This window comes from Phocoena phocoena, chromosome 11, assembly GCF_963924675.1.
Source record: "Phocoena phocoena chromosome 11, mPhoPho1.1, whole genome shotgun sequence".
Taxonomy (NCBI): domain Eukaryota; kingdom Metazoa; phylum Chordata; class Mammalia; order Artiodactyla; family Phocoenidae; genus Phocoena; species Phocoena phocoena.
This window is the reverse complement of record NC_089229.1, coordinates 20662565-20686456: the sequence shown is the minus strand read 5'-3', so window position 1 is coordinate 20686456 and position 23892 is coordinate 20662565. Positions and strand designations below refer to the sequence as shown.

General features: G+C 44.3%; 1 protein-coding gene across 1 annotated transcript in view; it reads left to right on the top strand.

The window, feature by feature from the left end:
* Positions 1-23892, top strand: part of ANO4 (anoctamin 4) — a 354975-nt gene that overhangs the window by 198827 nt on the left and 132256 nt on the right. The window contains exons 6-7 of the mRNA XM_065888413.1: positions 807-851; positions 10785-10916. Coding sequence (XP_065744485.1) covers positions 807-851; positions 10785-10916 — 177 coding nt within the window. The remainder of the gene's footprint in view (positions 1-806; positions 852-10784; positions 10917-23892) is intronic.

Here is a 23892-nt window from a genome sequence, read left to right as displayed (position 1 = left end):
TTCATTACCACCCCATTGGTTGAAGCCCAAACTATAGAAAGGGAGACTGCATTTTAACAAAGCATCTGATACATGTGCTCTCCATTCACACTACACCCAGAATTTACATTTGTAATGCTTTTTAAAATGCAGGTATATAGAAGTCCAACAGATCCTTAATAAGTCTGATTTTTAAAAAGATTTTTTCCCAGGATTCCTTGGTGTATCTCTTGAATTCACCTGTATGAGGGCCACGGGTTAGGCAGTATGTTCTAGTGTGGTTATTCATAGCAGGATGTTGGTTCCTATTTGTTAGTGTCTTTCCCATACTGATTGTCAAATATAAATATGTAGTTTTATATTACCCTTGCCTGTATCAGATGAGAGAAGCATTCTCTAAACTTAAAGCGCTATATAAATATTAGTTAATGTAACCCTGTGCCCACTAAATTATGTATGTTGCCAGCAGGCTGGCAGTCCATCTCGGCCTCCTGAAAAAAGAGCTGACCTCAGCCGAATTCCTACAAATACCAATTGCTCCAAATTATTGCTCTGCACAGGTTCTGTAGGCGAAGAGCAGCCATAAACAATGATGGTAACACGGAGAGGGGGCGATATCAATGGAGACGATTTCATATGATTTCATGACTCAAAAAATGCATGCCCTCCGTTCCCACTACATTTCTCACTGTTAATCTCTTTTTAGTTTTTTCTTCTTCACCTCTTACAGGCTTCTATCTTCAATCTCCTTTCCTTCCTTGCTAGTTCAAACTGTAACTGACGATGGGTTTTCTTCTCGACTGGCTTCATTTTTGCTGTTCTTCCAGGAGAAAAATCTATTACCTGCCCCGCCGGTACAAGTTCATGAGCAGGTTAGTAGCATGCTCTGTCATGATGGCGTTTGTTTTAGCTGTTGGCCTGTGTGCTCCAACAGTGACGAGGAATACAAGCTGGGGAAGATGAACCTTTGTCACACGGGAAAGCCGGCTGCTGTGCCAAAAATCGCTATTTCAGGTTAGGGAAATAGCCTAGGGGAAAAAAAAAGCAAAGATGGAAATGTTCCTCTTCGAGTCTTCCCTGTGATTTCACACTTGGGAGGACAGCATTTATCTGCAAGTCTATCGAGGCTGGGTTTGGGGTTTTTTCTCTCCCCATTCTATTAGATAAATTACCAGAAAAGGTCCGCTGTTTAGAAAGCATCTTTGGTCTGAATGTTACTCTTTTCCCCACACAGACTCCTCCCTCTGCTATAAGTAACTTGAAATCTAAGTGCAGACAATCACCCTGTCCAAAAGCAGATGGTTTCTTGGCCCTCTGGGTGGGGTCCGCCTATGTTAGTAATAGTTTGTTAATAAAGTAGGCAGATGTATGACCTTATTCAGAAGCCCTCCTACCCTCTTTTTACCCCTCTTCCCAGAAAATACTACTGGATGAAGATTGCCTTTACTGTGCTATGAATCCTTCCTAAGCTTGTCTCTCCTTGTTTTTTGAGAAGCCAGGGATGAAGGGGAGGCGTCAGTGATGTCCTTTAATTTGACTCTGTGGTGATCATTGGCATTCTAATTTCAAGCTTTTAATTGGTCTTTTGTAACCATTCACCCTGAGCTGAGCTGATAGGTAAACTTGGATACCATTGCATTTGTCTGAAAATCTTAGAGTTCAGTTCGGTGAGATTTAAGATTCCTATTCACTCTGTTAATGTGCTATGCAGAAGGGTAAGTAGAAGAGTAGTTGATATATTTTAGTGAGTTACTCAAATACACGTGCACTCAACGAAGTATGACATGAGAATGGGCTTTCAAAGAAACTAAGATGTGGTTTCCAAAAATTTCCCTGAGCGGCATCCTTATTAGCAATCCTTCTTTCATCAGGCAGTTGCCATGGCATTTGGATTCACCACAATGAGACGAATCCCTTTTCATATAATGACCTTCTACAAAAACTTGGTGCACACTTTAGCCTATTTCAGTGGTTTTCAAACTTTAGCCAGCATCAGAATCACCTGGAGGGCTTATTAAAACACAGATTACTGGGCCTGTGCTGTAATCTGTGATATAGATGACCAGCTCTCCACCTGGAAGGTGTATGAAGGCAAGGATGGCTCATCCAATTCTTTGTTTCCAGCACCTAGCATGTAGTAGGTGGGGCAAATGAATGAATGACTCTCCATACACAGGTGTGAGAATTTGCCTGGGGGAAAAGGAGACCACAAAGAAAAGTATAGAAAAACCAGGACTGCCTGAAGTGTCAGACATAGACTGGGGACTGAAGAGGTGAGGGCTTGAAAGAAAATGGTGATAAAAGGACCCATATAATCTCGGGGTTGGAGGGATATCAAATGTCATCAAGTCTAACCACTCATCGGCTACTTGAACCTCTGCTATATCATCAGGCAGCCTGTGTTTGAACGTCTCTGGAGACAGCGTATTCCTGAACCCATCTGTGAACACCTGACTTAGAAAGTGCTTCCTTAAAATAAGTCATAATCTCTCTGTCTTTAGCTTTCACTCTAAAACATTCAGATTGTAGTTCCCCCTGAATAGCCAAAAGATAGTCTACAAAGTAAACAGCAAAATATATGAGAAAGATTGTGAAATTATAGGCAAAAGGACTTAGCAGGTATTTGGAAAACAAGAGATGGTGGCAGATAGAAAGAGGTTTCCATATTAAGGGGTCGGGAGGCAAAAGAAGAGTAGAAATTCAGTGAGATACAGGTGTGGTAAGGAAGGTGGTGAATTTTGTTTTAATAATTCTACATTGACTCACAGTAGGTCTTTGAGGTGTTGGTGTCCTGAAGGCTTTTGAAACTGATGGCACAGCAGTTGAAGCTAGAGGTAAAGCTAGAGAACCCAGTTTGGGAGACAGAGCCATAGAGGTCATGACCTGAGCCAGGGGAGTAGATGGAATTTCCCAGGAAACGATGCAGGGAGTGAAGAGAAGAGGGCCAGTAGCAGTTGCTCAGAAAGTCTGCTTTAAGGAGACAGGAAGAGATGGGGGAGGATGAAAAGGAACAATTTAAGAAGTAGGAGGAGAACTAAGGGGAGGCAGTGCCAAAGGCACCACGTATGAGTTCCCATAGGAAGGGGTGTTCTTCAGCTACTGATGAAGGATGAGAGATGAGAATTGATTTTTGGTCACCATGGTAACCACCGTGCTAGCAGTCTCCATGGAGTGGTGGTTCTCAAACTTTAGCGTGTGTCAGGATCACCTGCAGGGCTTTTTAATACTCATGTTGCTGGGCCCATCCCCACAGGTGAGGCTCAAGAATTTGCACTTGTATCAAGATCCCAAGGGGTGCTGGTGTTGCTGGTCTGGAACTAGTACATTTTGAGAATGATGACTACAGAGTAGAGGCTAGTAGAAACCAAATTACAGCTGATGGAGAATGGACAGGGTCCTGATGAATCAGAGGCAGTGAGGGGTCACTACTACCTCGATAAGTTTTGTGACGAGAAGAGAGAAAGAGGGGATGGGATTTAGGACAGGAGCAAGAGGAGGAAAGCAGAGGAGGCTGTGACCACGTGACTCGTCATATGTACTCCACGTGTATAGAAGGGAGGCTGGGAGTGAATAAGAGCTGGGGAAATCCTTGTTTCTGGAACTGGAAGAACAGCTTACTAAATACTAATGTTTGGCCTGAAAAAGTTAATGCTGCTTCCTTAGTAGAGAATGGACTTGAGGACATGGGGAGGGGGAAGGGTAAGCTGGGACGAAGTGAGAGAGAGGCATGGACATATATACACTACCAAACGTAGAATGGATAGCTGGTGGGAAGCAGCCGCATAGCACAGGGAGATCAGCTCTGTTTTGTGACCACCTAGAGGGGTGGGAGGGAGATGCAAGAGGGAGGGGATATGGGGATATATGTATCTGCATAGCTGATTCACTTTGTTTTAAAGCAGAAACTAACACACCATTGTAAAGCAATTATACTCCAATAAAGATGTTAAAAAAAAATGTTGATACTACTTAAGTGCACACATTACAACTGTAGAAAAATCTAGGCCTTAGGAGGCACCGGAAGACTCTGGGTCAAAATAAAGGGGAAAAAAGTCCGAACTATGGTTTTATGACACACTGATTCAGAATGACCTCTTAAGCTTTACTGCTTACCACAGAGGATTAAATCTGGGACATCAGTTTGGTGGTATAACTTATTGAAGCCCAGTGTCTGGTGCAAATTTTTAAGTGCAGTTTGTCAGAAAATTTTGTATCTACTTTAACTCTTCACTTCACCTCAGAACAGCCTGATTTAGATGACGAAGAGTGTGTGTCTCTTTGTAGCCAGGGATGACATTACAAATTGAAGGGCACATCTATAACTTGGTATCCTAGTTGTACAGCAGTAGTGAAATATTGACTTCCAGTATTCTAAAGTTCTCATGTCATGCTACGTATGGATATTTAATTGAGCTTTTAGTTTCATTCTTACAAATGATATTTCACTTCATTAATCTGTGAAAGCACCCTTGAAACAAACCTATCTCCTTTCAGGATAAGAGAAATGAATTAGAAATTGTGAAGTTTCTGAGCAGGCAGAAAAATAGAGCGTCATTTCACAAATATCTTTATTTATGAAAGGTCACCTGACATCATAAAGCACACTCATGTAATTCAGATATGTATTTCTGGAGTAAATGCTCTTTTCATTCACATACTTGGTCTATTAAAGGCTGCTTCAACACTTACCTTTGGGCAGACTTACAGGTATTACAAATTACCTATCCAGTCAGGAAAGGAAATTTATCATCGTTCTTCTGCCTTACTATCATTATTTTTTTGCCTTCACCAAATCGTACAAATATAATCTGCAGAAGATATGCTTACAAAGTAATAAATCTTTGACTGTGGGTGGCTTGTAGCTGCAGTCTCATTACTACTCATTCTTTTTGCCTCCACGCCCCCATGCACATCCTGCCTGATGTTCTCCTTTGCGATGCTTGGCAGAATGAATGCTGGTCCCTACTGCATTATACACTCAGTGCCATCGTAATCTTATCCGATGAGTATACAGGCAACATGACAAAATGGCTTGGATGTTTCCATCCTCGTCTTAAACAAATTAACATACGTAAATGTTCCAAACCCTTTGGACTCTTCTAAGCTGTGCCCCAGTTAGCAGCCTCGTGACCTAAAAGAATGGCAGTAGCTTCCCAAGATCCCTAACTATCCAAGGAGAGGCTGCAAATACAGGGTACTTGGCTCTGAGAAGAGGAAAAAGAAATACAAGCCTCCTGTTTTCTGTTATCCATCCAGGAGGGCTTCGTTTCCTGCAACATAAGCCTGTGTATGGTGCCTCCATTAAATTAAAAAAAAAAAAAAAACACTCATCTCTAGGTGCTCTCTGGGCATATGATCTCTGAAAATGTAATCTAACTGTTCGAAACCTAATGCTATTATTATAATGTTCTGGTCTGGGGAAAAGCAGGTGTCTCTGAAGTAGCCTGTTTCATCTAATTCAGCCTAATTAAGTTGTCATTAGTACAAACTCCCTCCTGGGTCGTTAGTGGCTCCAGGGAAAGGCCCTTGTTTTCTGCTTCTTCAGGGTACACCCTCAGCATCCAGGTTGGGACTCTGTGCACAGCCAGTGATTTATAAAAGCCTGCAGACAGGTTAGCCTGTTAGGGGTGAAGTCCTTTGCATGTGGCCTTTTCTGTAATCATCACCGCTCCTGAAGGTGGGTAAGATTGTCTCCCCTTTACAACTGAGGTAACTTGACCTTTACAACTGAGGTCAAGTTGTTTTAACAAGGACCTTCCCGAGGCACATTTCCAAGGCACACCCTGGAAAGGCACAGCCTGGAAGAAGCGGCAGGTCTGTGCCCATTTATCTGTGCTTGTGCCGTGCCAGCAGCTCTTTCCAGCTCTGCAGAACCTCACCTGTCATGAGCCGGCATTTGGTCCAGGACCCCGAACTTACCACCAGAGCAACTTTCTTAAGAAAGTAACTCACCTTTTAGTCTAGATATTACCTTGACAGGTCAAGGGCACAGATGCCCAAGTGGTTGATCCATCTTTATTGAGGTGCCTGTGCCGTGTGTGAGGCAGCTTTTGCTCAGTAAGTGGCAGAAATGGAACAGAGTGGCAGTGTATCCAACCAAAGTCAGTGGTCCATCATTGAGCTGATGTTCCCTCTTTTCCCCATCAGAGGAGATTTTACTAAGTATCAGCCCCACTCCTATGTTGAAGAGACAGATGGGGTGCTTCCTGGTTAGTTGGTTTCTTGACTTTTACAGGCCTAAGTAAATTTCAGGATTGACCGTTTAGGGATGTTTGTGAGACATGGAAGCATAGACCTCAATATACAAGGGAGAATCATAGCTCTTGAACGTCCGTTGAGAACCCGGTTAATAAAAGTTCATTGCCATCATCATTTTCTTCATCCTAGAAACCACTACTTAATTGAGGATTTTGTCCATCCAAGGCATTGTGCGAACACTTATGCATTATCCTTACCACTTCCTTAGGTGATGGGTATATTAGCTCAGAGGAGTTTAGTCCCTTCCCCAGCATGGCACTCACCATTTTCGTTCTGGGCAATGAGGATGTGAATCCACTTCCAGCTGACTCCAGAGTCGTCATTCTATATGAAAGGTTATCCACTGTGCCTCTTGAAAAGGAAAGCTCTTTTTTTGACCCCAGCATGCAGGATCTTCGTTCCCCAGCCAGGGATCGAACCCACACCCCCTGCAGTGGAAGCGCAGAGTTTTAACCACTGGACCGCCAGAGACATCCCTAAAGGAAAACTCTTTATTAACTCAAGTTTGTTTAAAATGGTAGAGCCAAGATATTATTGCTGAAGTCACCACCATGTATTGAGAAAGCATCTGATTTTTCATCTTAGAGATGAGGATACTAAGGCCCCGTGAGGATAAAAGGGATAAAAGGCTTGTCCCAGGCATCCAGCTTAAGTCTCATGCTTTCCAACCTGGTGGCTTTTGCACTATGTGTCTTTCCTTTGCAAGGTGAAAGGGGATCCTCACTGATGTCTGAGTGGCACAGTTTGGGGACAGGAGTGGGTTTGTGGAAGAGTGACCATTCGTCATCCTGCCACGGAGGGACAGACCCCTTGTTCCCCGAGCCACCTACCTGGGAGGTAGGGGCAACGTGTAGAACGTCAGTCTCAGCCCATGGGGGCCTGGCTGGCCAAGGTCAGGTCTCAAGGGAAGATGGGCCCAAGACTGGAGAGGTGTGTTAGTCTCCCATTGCTGTTACAATACATTCCCGCACTTAGTGGCATAGAACAACACGAATTTATTATCTCAGTTCTTCAAGTCACAAGTCTGGGCTGGGGAAGGTTTCAACTGGTTTCTCTGCTTGGGGTCTCACAGGCTGAAATCATGGCGTCAGCCAGCCGGGCTCTTCTTTGCAGGCGCTGGGGAAGGATTGGCTTCCGGGCTCAGCCAGGTGGCTGGCACAGTTCAGGGCCATGCAGTCGTAGCACTGGGGTCTCCGTTTCCCGACTGGCTGTTAACCAAAGGTCTTTCTCAGCTTCTAGAGGCTGCCTACACTCCCTGGCTCCTGCCCCGCTTCATCTTCAAAGCCAGCTGTGGCCGGTTGAATCCTTCTCATGCTTTGAATCTCTCTGACCTCCCTTTTGCCTCATCTCTCCTGTCCCCAGCCAGAGAAAGTTCTCTGCTATTAAATGGCTTCGTGATTAAATGGGTCCCCCTGAGTAATCCAGGGTGCTCTCCTTAATTTAAGGCCCATCACCTTACACCTGCAAAGTCCCTTTGCATGTCACACAACATATTTACAGGTTCCGGGATTAGGGTACAGAAATCTTTGGGGGGCCTTTCTGCCAACCAGAAGAGGACACAAACCGCTGGTCACGTCTGAACATTTTTTCTGTCCATTGTGAGCACACAGCCTGGACTGGCATGTGTGGTGGGACCGAGACAGCCCATGCTTTGTCTTCCTGTTTCTTCTCAGGCTGCCCCGATGAAGACCGGTTCACACCCTCCACCCCCAGGTAGTGTCTCAGGGAGTTTGTTTTTAAGATAGCTTTTGAATATCTTTCTTCTACCATAGTGTTTCAAAAGCCCACTTCCTCTCCTTTCCATCCCTTTTACATTAGCCTGCATGGTCCTCAAGGAGTTATTAATAACGCTGCTCTCTGCCTAGCAGCTTCTCCAAAGCGTTTCATGCACGTCCTCTTTTCTAAACCTCCTAGCAACGCTGTGAGGTCAGTAAGATGATGATGATCGTAATGACCCCATTTAAAAACCCTTGAAAAATAAAGCTCAGAAAAGTGAGTGATTTGTGGGAGGTCACACAGCTGATAAGCAACAGATTTAGGCATTCCAAGGACAGATCCCAGCTCCTTTCCACCATGCCAAGCAGCCTCCCCTCGCTTCCTTCCCCCCCCCCACCATTTTTCAATGAACTAATCACTTTCATACTCTGTTCCCTCTCTCCACCATCTCCACATTTCACTTAAATTATGGTGCCACAAGCTGGTTGCTGAAAGCTACCATTTCGTTCCCATGGAGTATTTATGCCTGAATTTTTACGGCTTTGTTTTTATCCACACTGAGCACTGTGCCCATCTGGATTTAATTCATAGTCATTGCACGCAGAGCCCGGATTCTGTGAGAATGCGAATTTTGCAAAGTGTAATCCGATTAGTGCTGCCGACTGGAGAGAGGTGGGAGGTGAAAGCTCTATTACGGAAAACCTCTGGGCCAAAGTCTTCTTTCGTGAACAACTTTTAAGGCAATCAGATGAAATAAAGCCAAGAGCCACAGGGAAGGCAACCAGCTTAACCTAGGAAGTCTAATTTAAGGACTGTATCATTGAACTTGGACGAGTGATAGATGCTGGTGAAGTATAATTAACCTTTTGAATTGAAAGGCAGAAGGACAAAAATGTTAAGAGGCAAACTGTTGCTCAAATTCTTGTCTTTGGGGAAAAAGAAAAGATAGTGATAATAGCCAGTGTTCACTATGCACCAGACGCCGTTCTGGAGACATTGTATACGTATTGATCAGTTAATCATCACGACCCTATGAATTGAGCATCATTACCATGCCCATTTTACAGATAAGGAAATCGAGACATGGCAAAGTTAAGTAACTTGCCCAAGGTCACACTGCTAATAATTAGAGCCAGGGCTTGAATCTGGGCACTCCAGCCTCAGAGTTCATGTTCTCAAACGCTGTGTCATATCACCTCTCTGAAGCTTATCATCTCACTGTATTTTAAGTGTCTTTAAAGAGATGATGGGGAAATGGGGTGGACTTGAAGGATGAAGGAGATGGGAACTTTTTCCCTTTCTTCAGTCTTTGGGCCATTCTAATCTATTATTCTTTCCTGGGTACATGACCCTGAGTAGGGTCTTTACTTCTTTGTGTATATCTGGTGGGGACAGGTCCTCTTGGAGATGAGGGTCTTAAAGAAGCCGGAGGATTCTTTCCAGTTTGAACTTTCAGGGACTCTGGAAAAAGGACAGCCACCACCAGGCAGAGTGGGGGGTTGTGGTGAGGCTGGAACAATGCTGAGGATAAAAGGTGGGAGAAGAGAAGTTTACTGTTATTTTTCATTTTGGAGTTGATTGGTTATATAAAAAATAATCCCTTCGGCTGAGAGTTTCACGGAAAAGGATAAATTGCCATGTAAATGATTTTAATTGGGAAAAGAAACAAAACATACCCAAATTCCATATGTTTTCAGTTAATGGACTTAGAAGACATTTAAAGATTTTCATCCCCAGCGAAATGTGTTCCTTGAATAGCCCCTAAGTGAAGATTCCCATCATCAACTGCTTTGATGGGGGTGATCTTTAAAATCAAGAGTGCAGAATCTGCAATCTGGTTCTGGCTTTATTCACTGGCTGGATAATCACCCCGGCCGTGGGTCTCTTTCGTGATGTGTAAAACGCGAATGGTACCTGTTCAGTCTGCTTCACAGAGATGCTATTTGATGTGTGCCCTTGGAGAAAAAAACATTTCAGGGGTACAGGTACCTGAGGTAGCTTAATCATTTAAAAGTCTGCTGTGGTATTTGCTCCCTCTAATGGTTGGCTGTGAGTGGGTGAGAATCTGGTCACTTGGAAGCCAGATGTTTTCATCAGCAGAAATCAGAGGGAACAGGGAGGTAGCCAGGGGGGGAAACCATGGCTTGAAAACCACTTTGGAGACAGTGTCACTTCCCTTGGCTTGGTATCATCGTTTGCCCTGGCCAGAGTGACACACGTGTGTCGTGATGCCCCAGCACCTTGAGAACTTTCACGTCTCAGCTTGAAAAGAGACGTGAAAGTTAAACAGCATGCCATCTGCTGAGAGGCTGCTTGGGGAAGGTGTGAGGGGCAGGGAGCAAATCGTGCCATTGGGCTCTCTGTGTACGGTCCATCCGCTGGGATGCACTGTCACCCCTCGCTCAAAGCTAACTATAGCTACAGCTCTTCCCAGACCTCAGATGGGGAGATTTTCCAAGCACACGATGAGTTTCTGGAATCTGCAGGATGGACAAAGTTAAGGTCTCAGCTGCTTTGCTTAAGGGACTGTCCACTTCCTTTCCAGAGCCTTCCAGCCTTGTTCTGTTCCTTGGTCATTCACTGGCATGTGTAGACATATGACTCACAGCTGTGATATCATGGACAGTCATATCAAAGCCCCTTGGTGAAATCCCAAGAACACTGAGTCTCGGCTCTCTTCTTTCTGTCTGTTGAGTGGGAGTTTCGTGAGTGCAGTGAGCGTGCCTGCAGTGTGTGGGTCATATTTACGGCTCTGTGGAGACTTCCCTCCCGTGTTTTGGGGGCAATGCTGACGTGCTGTACCCTTTGGTCTTGCCTTTCATGTACCACAGGATCGATAAACAAATAAGCAGTTTTCGGAGATGGTTACCTAAGAAGCCAATGAGGCTGGACAAGGAGACACTGCCAGACCTGGAGGAGAATGACTGCTACACTGCCCCTTTCAGCCAGCAAAGGATCCACCAGTGAGTGTTTCCCATGAAAGCCCTTGTCTTACTAAGGACATGCAGCTGTGGTAGAGCCCTCTCTGCGCGTCTTTGATTCCTTGGCCCGTGGAAGGAAGCGTAGTGCCCTTCTCCCCTGACAGTCCTGTGAGTGTTCATATCCCTTTTATATTAGTCAGGGTAAGCAAACTGCTCTAACAGACAATCCCCACGTCTCAGCGACTTAACACAATTGAACGCTCGTTCGTGTGTGTGTTGGTGAACCACCTTCTGCGTGGTGATTCAGAGACCCAGACTTCTTCTGTCTTGTGGCTTCGCCAAAGCCCAGTGCTTGGAGCCCCCTGAAGGCTCATCTACCTTAAGCCAGCAGGTAAGGAAGCTGGTCTACACCTTGCCCTATTGAAAAGAGGGATTGTTGAGTTAAAAAGAAAACAAACAAACTCAGTTCACCTTTCAGCTCCCCTTTCTCTAACAGCTCACCAAGTTGCCCCAGGAAAAGCCACAAAACCTAGCAGCCGGCTTCCTGGCTCATCCGTCAGTCTCTGAACAGTAATTTGTCACTTTTTACATGTGTGGTTGGGGGAGGGAGGTTAGCCAAGTAATTGAGTATTTGAGGAATTGTGAAAGTGATAAAGAATTAACTCTGAAGCTTCTGATTTGACAAGAAATCATGGCCGGATGGCAGGGTCGGTGGTAGGAGAGAAAACCATGCCAAAGACTATAAACAACCAGGCAAAGACAGCCTCTTAAAAGGAGGATAAATCAAGTCAGCCTGGCCTTGATCCCAGCCAGGCTTCAGGAATTCCTGGCTCTCCCTGTTCCAGCCATATAACAACAGCCTCAGTAAAAATGACTTGCCTGAAGGGAGGAAAAGGGGTGACAGATTTTTTAAAAAATAGGTTGCCAACTTTGACAAAAAAATAAACCAAATGGCAGTTGCAGGGAATGCAAGCTGGGGGCACATTTCAGCAACAGAAAATCAGTTAAAGCCTGTGGGCTTCTAGAGGGCGAAGGAGAGAAGAAAAATCAAAGAACAGATGCTCTGCATCAAAACGTATAATGCACGGGAAGCAACTCCATTAAACTACTGAAATAGCCAAACTTTGGATCCCCACAGGTTGGATTGATGTCAAACAAGCCCCATTATGTGAATGTTTAAAAGGGTTATTGAAGAAGACGTGAAACTCAGAGCCCAGCCTCAAAATCCTAGTTAAATCCTCCATGGGAAATAAGAACTGAGCGAGATTTCATGTTAAGTCAGGGATCAGGACCTAGCATGTTTTCTGAAAAGAAAAAGACAGATGAAAGCTGATGTGTTCCCACTCTTAATTTAAACCCTCACTGTGCCTGTGTTGTTCATCTTGAAGTTTCTTACACAAGTGGTTGTTTGTTTTTAAATCCTCCTGGAGTAGAGTCTGGTTTACGTGCAGGTTTTCACTTTGCTTCTTACCTGCTTGAGAGAGTGCCTAGCACAGTGTAGGAGGGTCTCAAAAATTTTAGATGGATGGATGGGTGGAAGAATCAATGAAATATATGTTGTGTGCCTGGGGTTTGTTTTACTTCAAAGGGACACAGGTAAATGGAAGAGGAGGATTGCCTACTCATTTTCATGCTGGTTATGTTTCCTAATGTTCTGGCTTTAGAACAAAGTTTCTCAGGAGGGTTCTCAAAATCTGAAGCACCTGGGCACCCATCAGGATCTTTAGGGACTAGAACTGAGAATCATACCTTTACAGGTATTTTAAACTATATAATAAATGAGAGATGATAGCATGTGGGATGGCGGCATTCAGCCATCTCTCACATATATTTGAGAAGCTTTTTTGACATGTTTTGGTATTCACTCACTGAAATATTGATACATTCAGCGGTCACTAATTTCATGCCTGCTTCTTGCCAGACACCGTCTTGGTACAGGGGATATGAAGATAAATTAGACACAGCCTTGACCTTACCTAGTAAATAGATCATTTTATTTTACTTTCAATTTCGTTGGAGTCTAGTTGATTTACAATGTTGTGTTAGTTTCAGGTGTACAGCAAAGTGATGCAGTTACACATATATTCATTCTTTTTCAGATTCTTTTCCTATATAGGTTATTACAGAATATTGAGGAGAGTTCCCTGTGCTATGCAGTAGGTCCTTGTTGGTTATCTGTTTTATATATAGTAGTGTGTATATATTAATCCCAAGCTCCTGATTTATCCCTCCCCCACCCCCGTTTCCCCCTTGGTAACCATAAGTTTGTTTTCAAAATGCGTGAGTCTGTTTCTGTTTTGTAGATAAGTTATTCATATCATTTTTAAAATTAGGTTCCCCTAATTTTATGATATGAGTGATATCATATGATACTTGTCTTTCTCTGTCTGACTTACTTAGTATGATCATCTCTAGGTCCATCCATGTTGCCGCCAATGGCATTATTTTGTTCTTTTTATGGCTGAGGAATATTCTTCTTTATCCATTCCTCTGAGAGTACACCATTTTAAATAATTGTAGACAGTATGTTGGGTGTGGCTTAAAAGAGGGAGTGCTCCATCCTCCAGATTTGGAAGGAGGTTGGTAAGAGATGAGGGTGGGTCACAAGAAGAAAATGCTTGAGATGGGTCTTGAAGGATGACAGTTGTCCAGGTAGGTAAGGGAGAAGCACATCCTAAAAAGAGAGAATAACATATGTATAAAAGTATAAAGAGGGCTTCCCTGGTGGCTCAGTGGTTGAGAGTCCGCCTGCCGATGCAGGGGGCGCGGATTCGCGCCCCGGTCCGGGAAGATCCCACATGCCGCCGAGAGGCTGGACCCGTGAGCCATGGCCGCTGAGCCTGCACGTCCGGAGCCTGGGCTCCGCAACGGGAGAGGCCCCAGCAGTGAGAGGCCCGCGTACTGCAAAAAAAAAAAAAAAAAAAAAAAAAAAAAGTATAAAGACATGAAACAGAATGGGGTGCTTGAAAAACCACAAGTAGTTTTCTGTGATGGGGTGTAGGGCGTGAGAAAGCCTGGCATTATTGTTTGAAAAAAGAGAATGATCAGTGGAAAATGAGCTTTCAAGATAGGAGAACTAAGGAGGAAAAAGCAGAGGGACAGTTGGAACAAAGCAAACCTAAGAACCAGACCTCAGTGGGACTAAGAGAATAGTGTAGGCAGTTCTGTTGTGCCATTGGGAGATGAAAAGTTGAACAAGCGTCTTGAATGTTATGGGCGGGGGGATTTCTTTCTCTTTGAAAATTGTCATGCCACGTGGACAACGTCTCTTTAATGATAGTATAAAAGTAAGACTTGAAGAACACTGGCTGTCAAGTTGGAAACAGTTGCTTTGGTACAATTAGAAAAAGATTTCCCTAGGATGGTTCGAGAGTGATTTTAGTGGGTTTAAAGTAATCAGAAGTAACTGGTTAATGAGCTCTGGGACTTATAACATGATCTCTTGGTTTTCCAAATGCAGTCAGAAATCTCATGTGACTTCTCAGTTTTGCAGAATGTTTGATATTGTGTTAATCTAGGAATAAAAAAGGATAATAGAAATTTAGGGGTGTGTGTGTACATGAATGTAGGAGAAAGAGAAGACAATTGGAAATTTAACAAATAATGACTAAAATAGAAAAGAGCCTTAAAAATACTCTGCTCTCAGGATAAAATCCAAAATCCTAGCTTGGCCCACTAGCTCCTGCTTCTGTGGGCTTTGGCCGCGCTGAGCTGCTTTGACCTCATTAACTCTCTGTGCACTCTTGTCTCCTGTCTACACAATGCTCTTCCCTTGCCTGGAATACCCTTTCCCTTAGGCTCCCTTCTTGCACGTTGCATCAGAGACATTTCCTCCAGAAAATCTTCCGTAATTTCCAACCTTCACCCCCGATTCTGGGTGTGGGGCACTCTTCTATGTCTAAGTAATAATATTTTTCCTATCGTAGCTCTTAACAGTATCACCCATTTTCATAGCTTTCTCCTAGACCACAAGCTCCTTGAAAGACTGTCTGTATCACCACTATGAGTCCCATAGTTGGTGCTTAATAATGATTTGTTAAATGAGAAAATAGATGAACACATAGAAATGAAAATAGGAGAATCATATTATGAGCAAAGAATAAAGATGATGTGAAGTTAGTTCACTGCATACTCATCTCAAACCAAACTCGACATTTTCTCCTCAAACATGGTCCGCCTTCATTAGCCCCTGTCCCGTAATGGCACTAATTTTTGTCCAGTTGCTGAAACCAAGGCCTGAAAGCTATTCTAGACACCTCCCTCACCTCCACTTCCCACATCTAATACATCTCCAAAGGCTGATGATTTTATGTGCTAAGTGTCTCTTTAATCCAGCCATCTCTGCCACCATGCTCTCACCTCTAAAACCCAGAAATAATGTAACAGGTTCCCTGGCTCTACCCTTGCCTACCTCCATTCCATTCTCTTAAGTGAGTACAGAATGAGGTTTTAAAGATGCACGACTGGGCTTCCCTGGTGGCGCAGTGGTTGAGAATCCGCCTGCCGATGCAGGGGACGCAGGTTCGTGCCCTGGTCCGGGAGGATCCCACGTGCCGTGGAGCGGCTGGGCCCATGAGCCATGGCCACTGAGCCTGCGCGTCCAGAGCCTGTGCTCTGCAGCGGGAGAGGCCACAGCAGTGAGAGGCCCACGTATTGCAAAAGAAAAGAAAAAAAAGAAAGATGCACGACTAATCTTGTCACTTCACCCAGTTTAAAAACCTTAAAACAAATATGAAAATTACTGAGAATGACCTACAAGGCCTTGAATGACCTGGCCATGCTGCCAACTCCTCTCCAGCCTTATCTGCCTTCACTGCCTTCCACCCCTCACTTCTTATGATCCAGACACATACAGCCTCCCTCAGTTCTTTGGATGTACTCTGCCTCAGGACATTTGCACATGATGTTTCCTTTCCTAGCATTCTCTTCCCGTTCCTTCCCCCTTCACCAAGTTTATTCTTATTCATCCTTCAAAAGTCAGCTCCAGAGACTTCCCTGGGAAGCCTTCCTCCCATCCTTCCAAAGACCAGGTCTCTTTGCTTTAGCAGAATGTTTCACATGTAACATTTTTCATATAGTAGATTTTATAATTATTTGGGTGTTATATGATTAATGCCTAACTCTCCGGGTAAACTTTGAACTCCATGGAGGCATAGGCCATGTCTGTTTCTGCTCACAATTATATCTCCAATACTTAACACAATGCTTAGCGTACAGTAAGTAGATGCTTCATACTTGTCTATTAAATGAAGTAAGGATAAAAGTAATAAAGATAACATGGAATAATCATAATTTTTTGTACTTTGAACTGCATTGTACAAAAGAATTCAGACTTGAGACTCAAAACACAAATAGCCTAGCTTTCTAGTTTCTAGTTAGTTCAAACAAATACCCGTGTTGGGAAGCAATAAAAGCAAACCTGTGGGTACACATCTTTATATAAATCAACGTATAGTGCCGTCGGTCACTTTATATGGTGTCACCGAAGGTGGTCCTACAGATGGGAAAACTTTATTAGATGCCAGATGCTATTTTAAAGACTTTAATCCTCACAGCAACCTGATGGGAGAGGAGGTATTATTATCACCATTCAACAGAGGAAGAAATCAAGGCACAAAGAGGTTAAGGAACCTGCAGTAGGTTACACAGCTAGACTAGTCCACCTGCCTGAACAACCCCCAAGTATCAGTGGTTTAACTCTGTAGAAGTCTGTCTGTTGTTCACATTGTGGTCTAGTGCGGGTCACCACATGGAGGGAGGCGCATTGTCCCTTCTCCGTACAGACATTCGGGTACCCAGGCTACTTCTGTCTGGTGACTCTGCCATCCCCTAAATCCCTTCCATCTGGTTTACCGAAGGGGGGGGAAAAGAGAGATGAGTGATTTTGTAGGAAGTTTTATGGGCCAGTTTTAGAAGTGGGGTACAGCACTTTTGCCCACATTTCATGGGCCAGAGCTCATCAGGTAGCGACCCCTAACTCGAGGGATGCTAACATAAATACCTGTGTGCCCAGGAGGAAAAGGGAAATAGGTTTGCTGAATAACTAGACAGTGATGGATCAGGAATTCAGATTCAGACAGAGAGGCACCGGGTCCCACACTGTTCAACATCGTGCTCTGCTGCGGGATGTCTCAGCCTCGGCACTTTGACATTTTGGGCTGAATAACTCTTCCGTGGGGGCCTGTCCTGTGCATTGCAGGGTGGTTCATAGTATCCATGGCTTCTATCCATCAGATGCTAATAGCAACTTCCTGCCTCTCCCCTTAGTTGTGAAAATCAAAAATGTCTCCAGACAGTGGCACGTTTTCCCTTGTGGTGGTTGGTAGGGTGAATACAAGATCCCACCCCCTCCCTCCTTGAGAACTGTCTCTCTACTGTCTTTTATCACGTGACACCCTTCAGGCAGGCCCACCCACTCTCTGAGATAAATTAAGCTCTGGTTGAAGCCGATGGCTGCAACGGACAAGTCCATTCAGGAATTAATTTCTTCCTCTTCTCCTCCTTACCTGTGAGTGTTGGCCTTCTTCAGTAGCACTGCCCTTCATTCTTAAAATGGCATCAGCAGTAATACCCTTGAGGCAATTATTTTCTAAGGTCGATATTCATAATAAAGTTTTTTCTGCTGGGAGACAGAGAAAAGGAAATGTGCGAAAAAGAGTCATGTCCTTTTTTATAATATACATATACGGTGTATTCTTTCAAGAAATAGATCAATTCTAAAATGCCTTTCAGAAAAGTATTTGTGTAAGGTACAGAGAAAAATGTTCCTTCCTGCAATTGAAAATTTCTATCATTACCATTATTTTATTTTGATGAAAATCCATAAAAAGTGAGGTGAGATGAAATACTGATCACTTCCTAATGGAAGAATCTGAAATGTTTGTTTGTTGTGCGTGCATGTGTTTATATCAATATTCCTTCATTCACATGCTCCACGCCTGTTGTTGTTCTGGGGGCTTGGGAATCAACAGTGAATAAATAGGTCGAGATTCCCGCCCTCCTGGAGCTTCCATTTTAGCTGGAGGTGACCAACGTTAAGTTATAAACCAGTGGGTCTCAATCAGGGGAGTGATTTGGCAACGTCTGGAAACATTTTTGGTGATCCCAACCTAGGGTGAGGGCTGCTACTGGTATCTAAGGGGTGGTATGGTATCTAAGGAGTGCTACTGGTATCTAAGGGCAGGGATGCTGCTTGACATCCTTCAGTACTCGGCAGCCCCACAACAAAGACTTATCCAGCCCTGGAGGTCACTAGTGCTGACGTAAAACTTTTTTGGAGTCTAGTTGATTTACAGTGTTGTGTTAGTTTCACGTGTACAGCATAGTGATTCAGTTATACATATACATATACTAGGAATGGAATTTCCTCACTTGCCTTTCTCCCCCTGCTAGACTGAGCCACTGAGTGCAGGAACCGTGTGCCTGGCGGCCGGCGGCACCCGGGGCTCGAGCGTAGGACCAAAAGAAAAGGAGAGGAAGCAGCAGAGTTGGCATTCTTGCCACCCCTGGAGGACAGAGCCTGGGCTCTGGAGTCAAGTTCGCTCATCTCCTAAAGCCAGGACGCCCAGAGGAAGGGTTGAAAAACATAAATAGTATGTCATAAAACATAAACATAAAACATCAAGAGTCAGTGGTGGTCTCCGTGTTCAGCTTGAAACTACCCCTGGCTTGCTGATTTACTTTTTGTCTCAATTCTGCTGAATGATCGTTTTTCCTCTCCGTTAAATTCTGATGTCAGGACTAATGCCTGACCCCAATGCCTCAGACATTTTAATTTCATGTGTCATGTGCATATATGAAAAGGACAGTATAAAAAGACCACTTGACATGAAATTGGCTTACATGCCTTTTTTCCCCCTCTAGACATTGAGCTAGGAGATCATGTAAAAGTCTAGGGAGTAACAGAATGGCACATCTCTTGGTGCCCAAGAAAGCACTAACCATGGAAATCTGGGTGCTGGGCCAGCAAGGGCTGGTAAGGACAGGAGAAAGTTGCTGAAGGGGATGAGGGGTAGAAGTTTCTCTGTAACTCACCCCCCCCCCCCGCCTTTTTTTTAACATCTTTATTGGAGTATAATTGCTTTGCAGTGTTGTGTTAGTTGCTGCTGTATAACATAGTGAATCAGCTATAAATATACATATATCCCCATGTCTCTTCCCTCTTGCGTCTCCCTCCCTCCCACCCGCCCTGTCCCACCCCTCTAGGTGGTCACAAAGCACCAAACTGATCTCCCTGTGCTATACGACTGCTTCCCACTAGCTATATATTTTACGTTTGGTAGTGTATATATGTCCATGCCACTCTCTCACTTGGTCCCAGCTTACCCTTCCCCCTCCCCGTGTCCTCAAGTCCATTCTCTACGTCTGCGTCTTTATTCCTGTCCTGCCCCTAGGTTCGTCAGAACCGGGTTTTTTTGGTTTTTTTTTAGATTCCATATATATGTGTTAGTATACGGTATTTGTTTTTCTCTTTCTGACTTCACTCTCTATGACAGACTCTAGGTCCATCCACCTCACTACAAATAACTCAATTTCATTTATTTTTATGGCTGAGTAATATTCCATTGTATATATGTCACATCTTTATCCACTCAACTGTTGATGGACACTTAGATGTAATCCCCCTTTGATTACATAATCACTTGAACCTTCCTGTCAACCGAATAGGCCAGCAGACCATGGCAGTGAGGTGTGGACAAGAGTGGTCAGCCAAACGGCAGTCTTCCAGTAGTAGCGGTAGCCATTGCAAGATAAGGGTGACAAGCGCCCACTGTTAAAAAACAACTGTGTGTTCCAGAATTATAATGTAGACGCATTACAACTCTGAGGGTACAGGCAGTATGATGAAGGTCAGAGAGACTAAGTGGCTTGCCCAAGGTCACTCCAGTCAATGGCAGACCAGTGAACGGGAGAGAAGTGTGTTTTCTCCACAGTGCTGCCACCTCAGGCATGGGCCACATGAACGGGGCCAAAGTACATAGAGTTTTTCAGTTTTACACTAGCGCGAGCCTATAAATATAAAAATGTTGGATCGCCTTTGGAGTTTATTGTTGAAGCATTTGAGGTGGGGTAAAGAGAGAAAGAAAAGAAAATGGTAAAATATAAGTAAATATTCAAGCCAAGGAAAATATCTTTTAGAGTAGGCATTCAAGTTTGGGGAAAAAAAATAGGCTCAGATTTGCAGACCTTGATGGCCTATATATCTGTAATGGTTGACAAATAAGCCAATAAATTGGGCCCTAAGCCTAGTGGGCAGAGCAGAGGGAGAAATCTGCTTAGCAATCCCTCAGAGAAGTAGTGCATTTCCTAGCATTTTCCTAGCATTTGCAAGAAATAAAGTTCTTGCGCAGGGAAGGAGGGCTCTGAGTGAAGTGTCCTCAGCAACGTCCTAGAGTAAACTCCTGCTAGGGCTTCTCCAGGGACTGTTTCTGGCAGGCCCCTCAGTGTGGTTCTGGAGAATTAATTGCTCACGGCCATAACCTTCTGTAGGAGTTTAGGCACGTCTTCAGCAGAAGGCTACAGTCTACCCTAAACTAACCTCACTGTAAATCTCTGTTGTTTGAACTACACTCTACAAAAATTAAAGTTGAGAACTTATTAAAAAGCAAATAGCCTCACATTCCGTTTGAACATATATTCATGCTTGAGAAGCAATAAAAGCAAACCTATGGGTAGGCATGTTTATAAGCCAATGCAGGATGCCGTTTGGTCGTTTTATGTGGTATTGCCAGAGTGGGGCCCACAGGCTGTTTACCAGCCTTGATTGTATGGGCACCTGAAATTTGATCCCACAGAGGACTCTCCTGCACTAGCCACCTGAGGGGCCCAAGGTTGTCAGCATTAGGGACAGTCATTTTATTGAAGAATTATAGTTCAGGAGACCCCTCTCAAACTCAATTTCCGAGAAGGCAATTCAACACAACAGTAGGGAGTTTACTGAAGGAATAATGACATCTCATATTTATATGGTGCTTACTAAGTTCCAAGTACTTCACAGTTACAAATTCTTTAGCCCTGTGAATAAGGTATAGCCATTATCCCCATTTTTATAGAGGAGGAAACGGAGGCACAGAGAAGTGAAGTAACTTGCCCAAGGTTACACAGTTGGTAAGTGGCAGGGCTTGGATTCTCAGGTCCCATATTCTGGCTCCAGTCTTATCCTCTTAACATTATGTATTATGTATTTGCGGCTGCTGTAAACTATTACATAAATTCCACGGCTTAAAACAGCACAAATTGTTTTACGGTTCTATAGGTTAGAAGTCCAACATGGGTCTCACTGGGCTAAAATCAAGATGTGGAAGGGCTGCATTCTTTTCTAGAGGCTCTAGGGGAGAATCTGTTTCCTTTGCCTTTAACAGCTTCTAGAGACTGCTGCATTCCTTGGCCTCATGGCCCCGTCTTTGATCTTCAAAGCCAGCAACAGTCCTTCTCACATCACATTATTTCACTCCTTGCCTCCGTCCTTACATCTCCTTCTCTGACGCTTCTGCCTTTCTCTTCCATCTTTAAGGGCCCTTGTAATTACACTGGTCCCACCTGGATAATCCAGGCTAATCTCTCTGTTTTGTTTTGTTTTTGCGGTGCTGGCCTCTCACTGTTGTGGCCACTCCCGTTGCGGAGCGCAGGCTCCGGAAGCGCAGGCTCAGCGGCCATGGTTCACGGGCCCAGCCTCTCCGCGGCATGTGGGATCTTCCCGGACCGGGGCACGAACCCGTGTCCCCTGCATCGGCAGGCGGACTCTCAACCACTGCGCCGCCAGGGAAGCCCCCTAATCTCCCTGTTTTAAAGGCAGCTGATTAGCAACCTTAATTCCCTTTTGCTACGTAGCTTAACATGATCACATGTTCTAGGAATTAGGATGTGGACATCTTAGGGGACTGTTATCCTGCCTATAGCTCAGCTATGTGAATGTGCCAATCTGTAAAGCCCCAAGGTTCTAGAACAGGTAAGTTTTGATGGGGGAAAGAAGGAAGAAAGGAAGGGCTGGAGGGTTTGGGCAGTAGGATTTGGAGACATTAAATGAAATGACATGTAAAATACTTAGCCTGGTACCTGGCCCATGGTAAAGCACTCAGTAATTGATAGCTATTATTATTTTTATTATTAATACTAACAGTAGTTAGTATTAATACTAATAGTAGTTAGTATTACTACTACTATGAACCAGGAGTACAGTGAGAATCCTTGGGAGAATCTCTAAAGACTTGCAGTTGGTGTATAAAGGGAAGGTTTGAGGTACGAACAGTGATTTTTGCAATGGTAACTATCTGACCCGAACTGGAATAGCATTACTTTTTTTTTTTTTTTAGCATTACTTTTAAACTAAATTCTACTCAATGTTCCAGATATGGACTGAATGTTTGTGTCCCCCAAAATATACACGTTGAAATCTAATCCCCAAGGCGATGCTGTTAGGAGGTGGGACCTTTGGGAGGTGATGAGGTCATGATGCCCCAGTGAAGGGGATTTGTGCCCTTCAGAGATCCAGCTCACCATCTTTCCACCAGGTGGGGATACAGTGAGAAGTCTACAAGCGGCAAGGTGGGCCCTCACTGGAACTTGGTCACGCTAGCATCCTGATCTCAGATTTCCAGCCTCTGGAGATAAATTTCAGTTGTTTATAAGCCACCCAGTCTATGGTAGTTTGTTATAGCAGCCCTGGACCGAGCCAGGCTGTATTACCGTTTCACGTTTATTTATTAGTAACATGTGCATATTTGTTTTCTAAACCCTCTCAGCCCAGCTATCTAAAGATACTGATTTTTCTAGCGTGTGCCTTTTACTGTATTTTCTTTTCAGCATTTGGAGGTTTTGTGTTGTTTTCATTGATCTGAAATCTTGAGAGAGTCCTTTAGGCAGAGAGAGACTGAGGTTGATTTCAGTAGGATTAATGTTCTTTTAGCGCCCCCATGACTTACAGCCGTCTCGGAGCGCTTGTTGTATAACACACACGTATTCTGCGTTAGTCTCCTCAATGTGCAGGTTGCCGGTGTTGATCCATAGAGTCAGGGAAACAGATCTTTCCTGGAAAGTTTTAAACTGAGATGAAAGTGAAACAAGCTGCACAGCCTGAGATTTGTGCTTCTTGATGATGTGGCTCCTTTCAGGTAGCACATAACTTAGTGACTCCAGTTTTAAGGCACGAAGGGGGCGCCTAGTCATGTGGGAAAAGTGTACCTTTGGGTGTCTGGAGATCCAGTGGTTAGTTAGCTGTGCTCTCTTAGTATTTGTGGGACCAACTTTGGATAATCCCTTAGAACTCTTTTATTGCCATTTATCCATCTGTAAGTAGTTCTTTAACGTTTATCAACTTATTCATTTAACACACGTGAGAGGTCCGCGTACCGCAAAAAAAATAAAATAAAAAAGACCTGGAAGTGGGCTTGGCGCTTTGGGGGCGGGCTCCGGTGGGCACATGCCCTTGGCCTTGCCGACAGCTCACCTCATGAGGAGCAGGCAGCTGGGGGAGGCCCACGTCTGAGCCCTGTGAGGTCCTGGGCCTGGGCAAGGTACTTCTTACCTCTAAGAGTGGCACTAAGGAGGGGATCGAAGTTAAACCTGTGGCCTTTGGGAAGAGTGCTTTATTCAAATGACGGCTGATTCAGGACCATGTCTTAGAAGTGTCTTTATCCTTGGGGGTACGCCCCATTCTTCTCATTTCCCACTTTACTCACAGCACCCACACCATCAGTTTTGTGTTTCCCACTCCTGACTTAATGCTATCACCACTGCACGATGATCACCTTCCTCACCGTCCGCCATCACCACCAAATCCTTTTGGTCCTAGTTCCTCCTTTCTGACCTCACTGCCACTGCCTTGGTTGAACTGGCCACCACCTCTTGGGTGAACAGTTATAAGTCTCCTCGCTCCCTCTGTCTCTCCCCACTCCCCAGTCTGCTCACCACACTCATGTCACAGGTCATTGGCCAGGCTCTGGTCACCAGCCCATACAGCAATTTGAACAATTCCCTTCCTCTGGAATCCACAGCCCACAGATTGGCTAGCAGAGCCTGG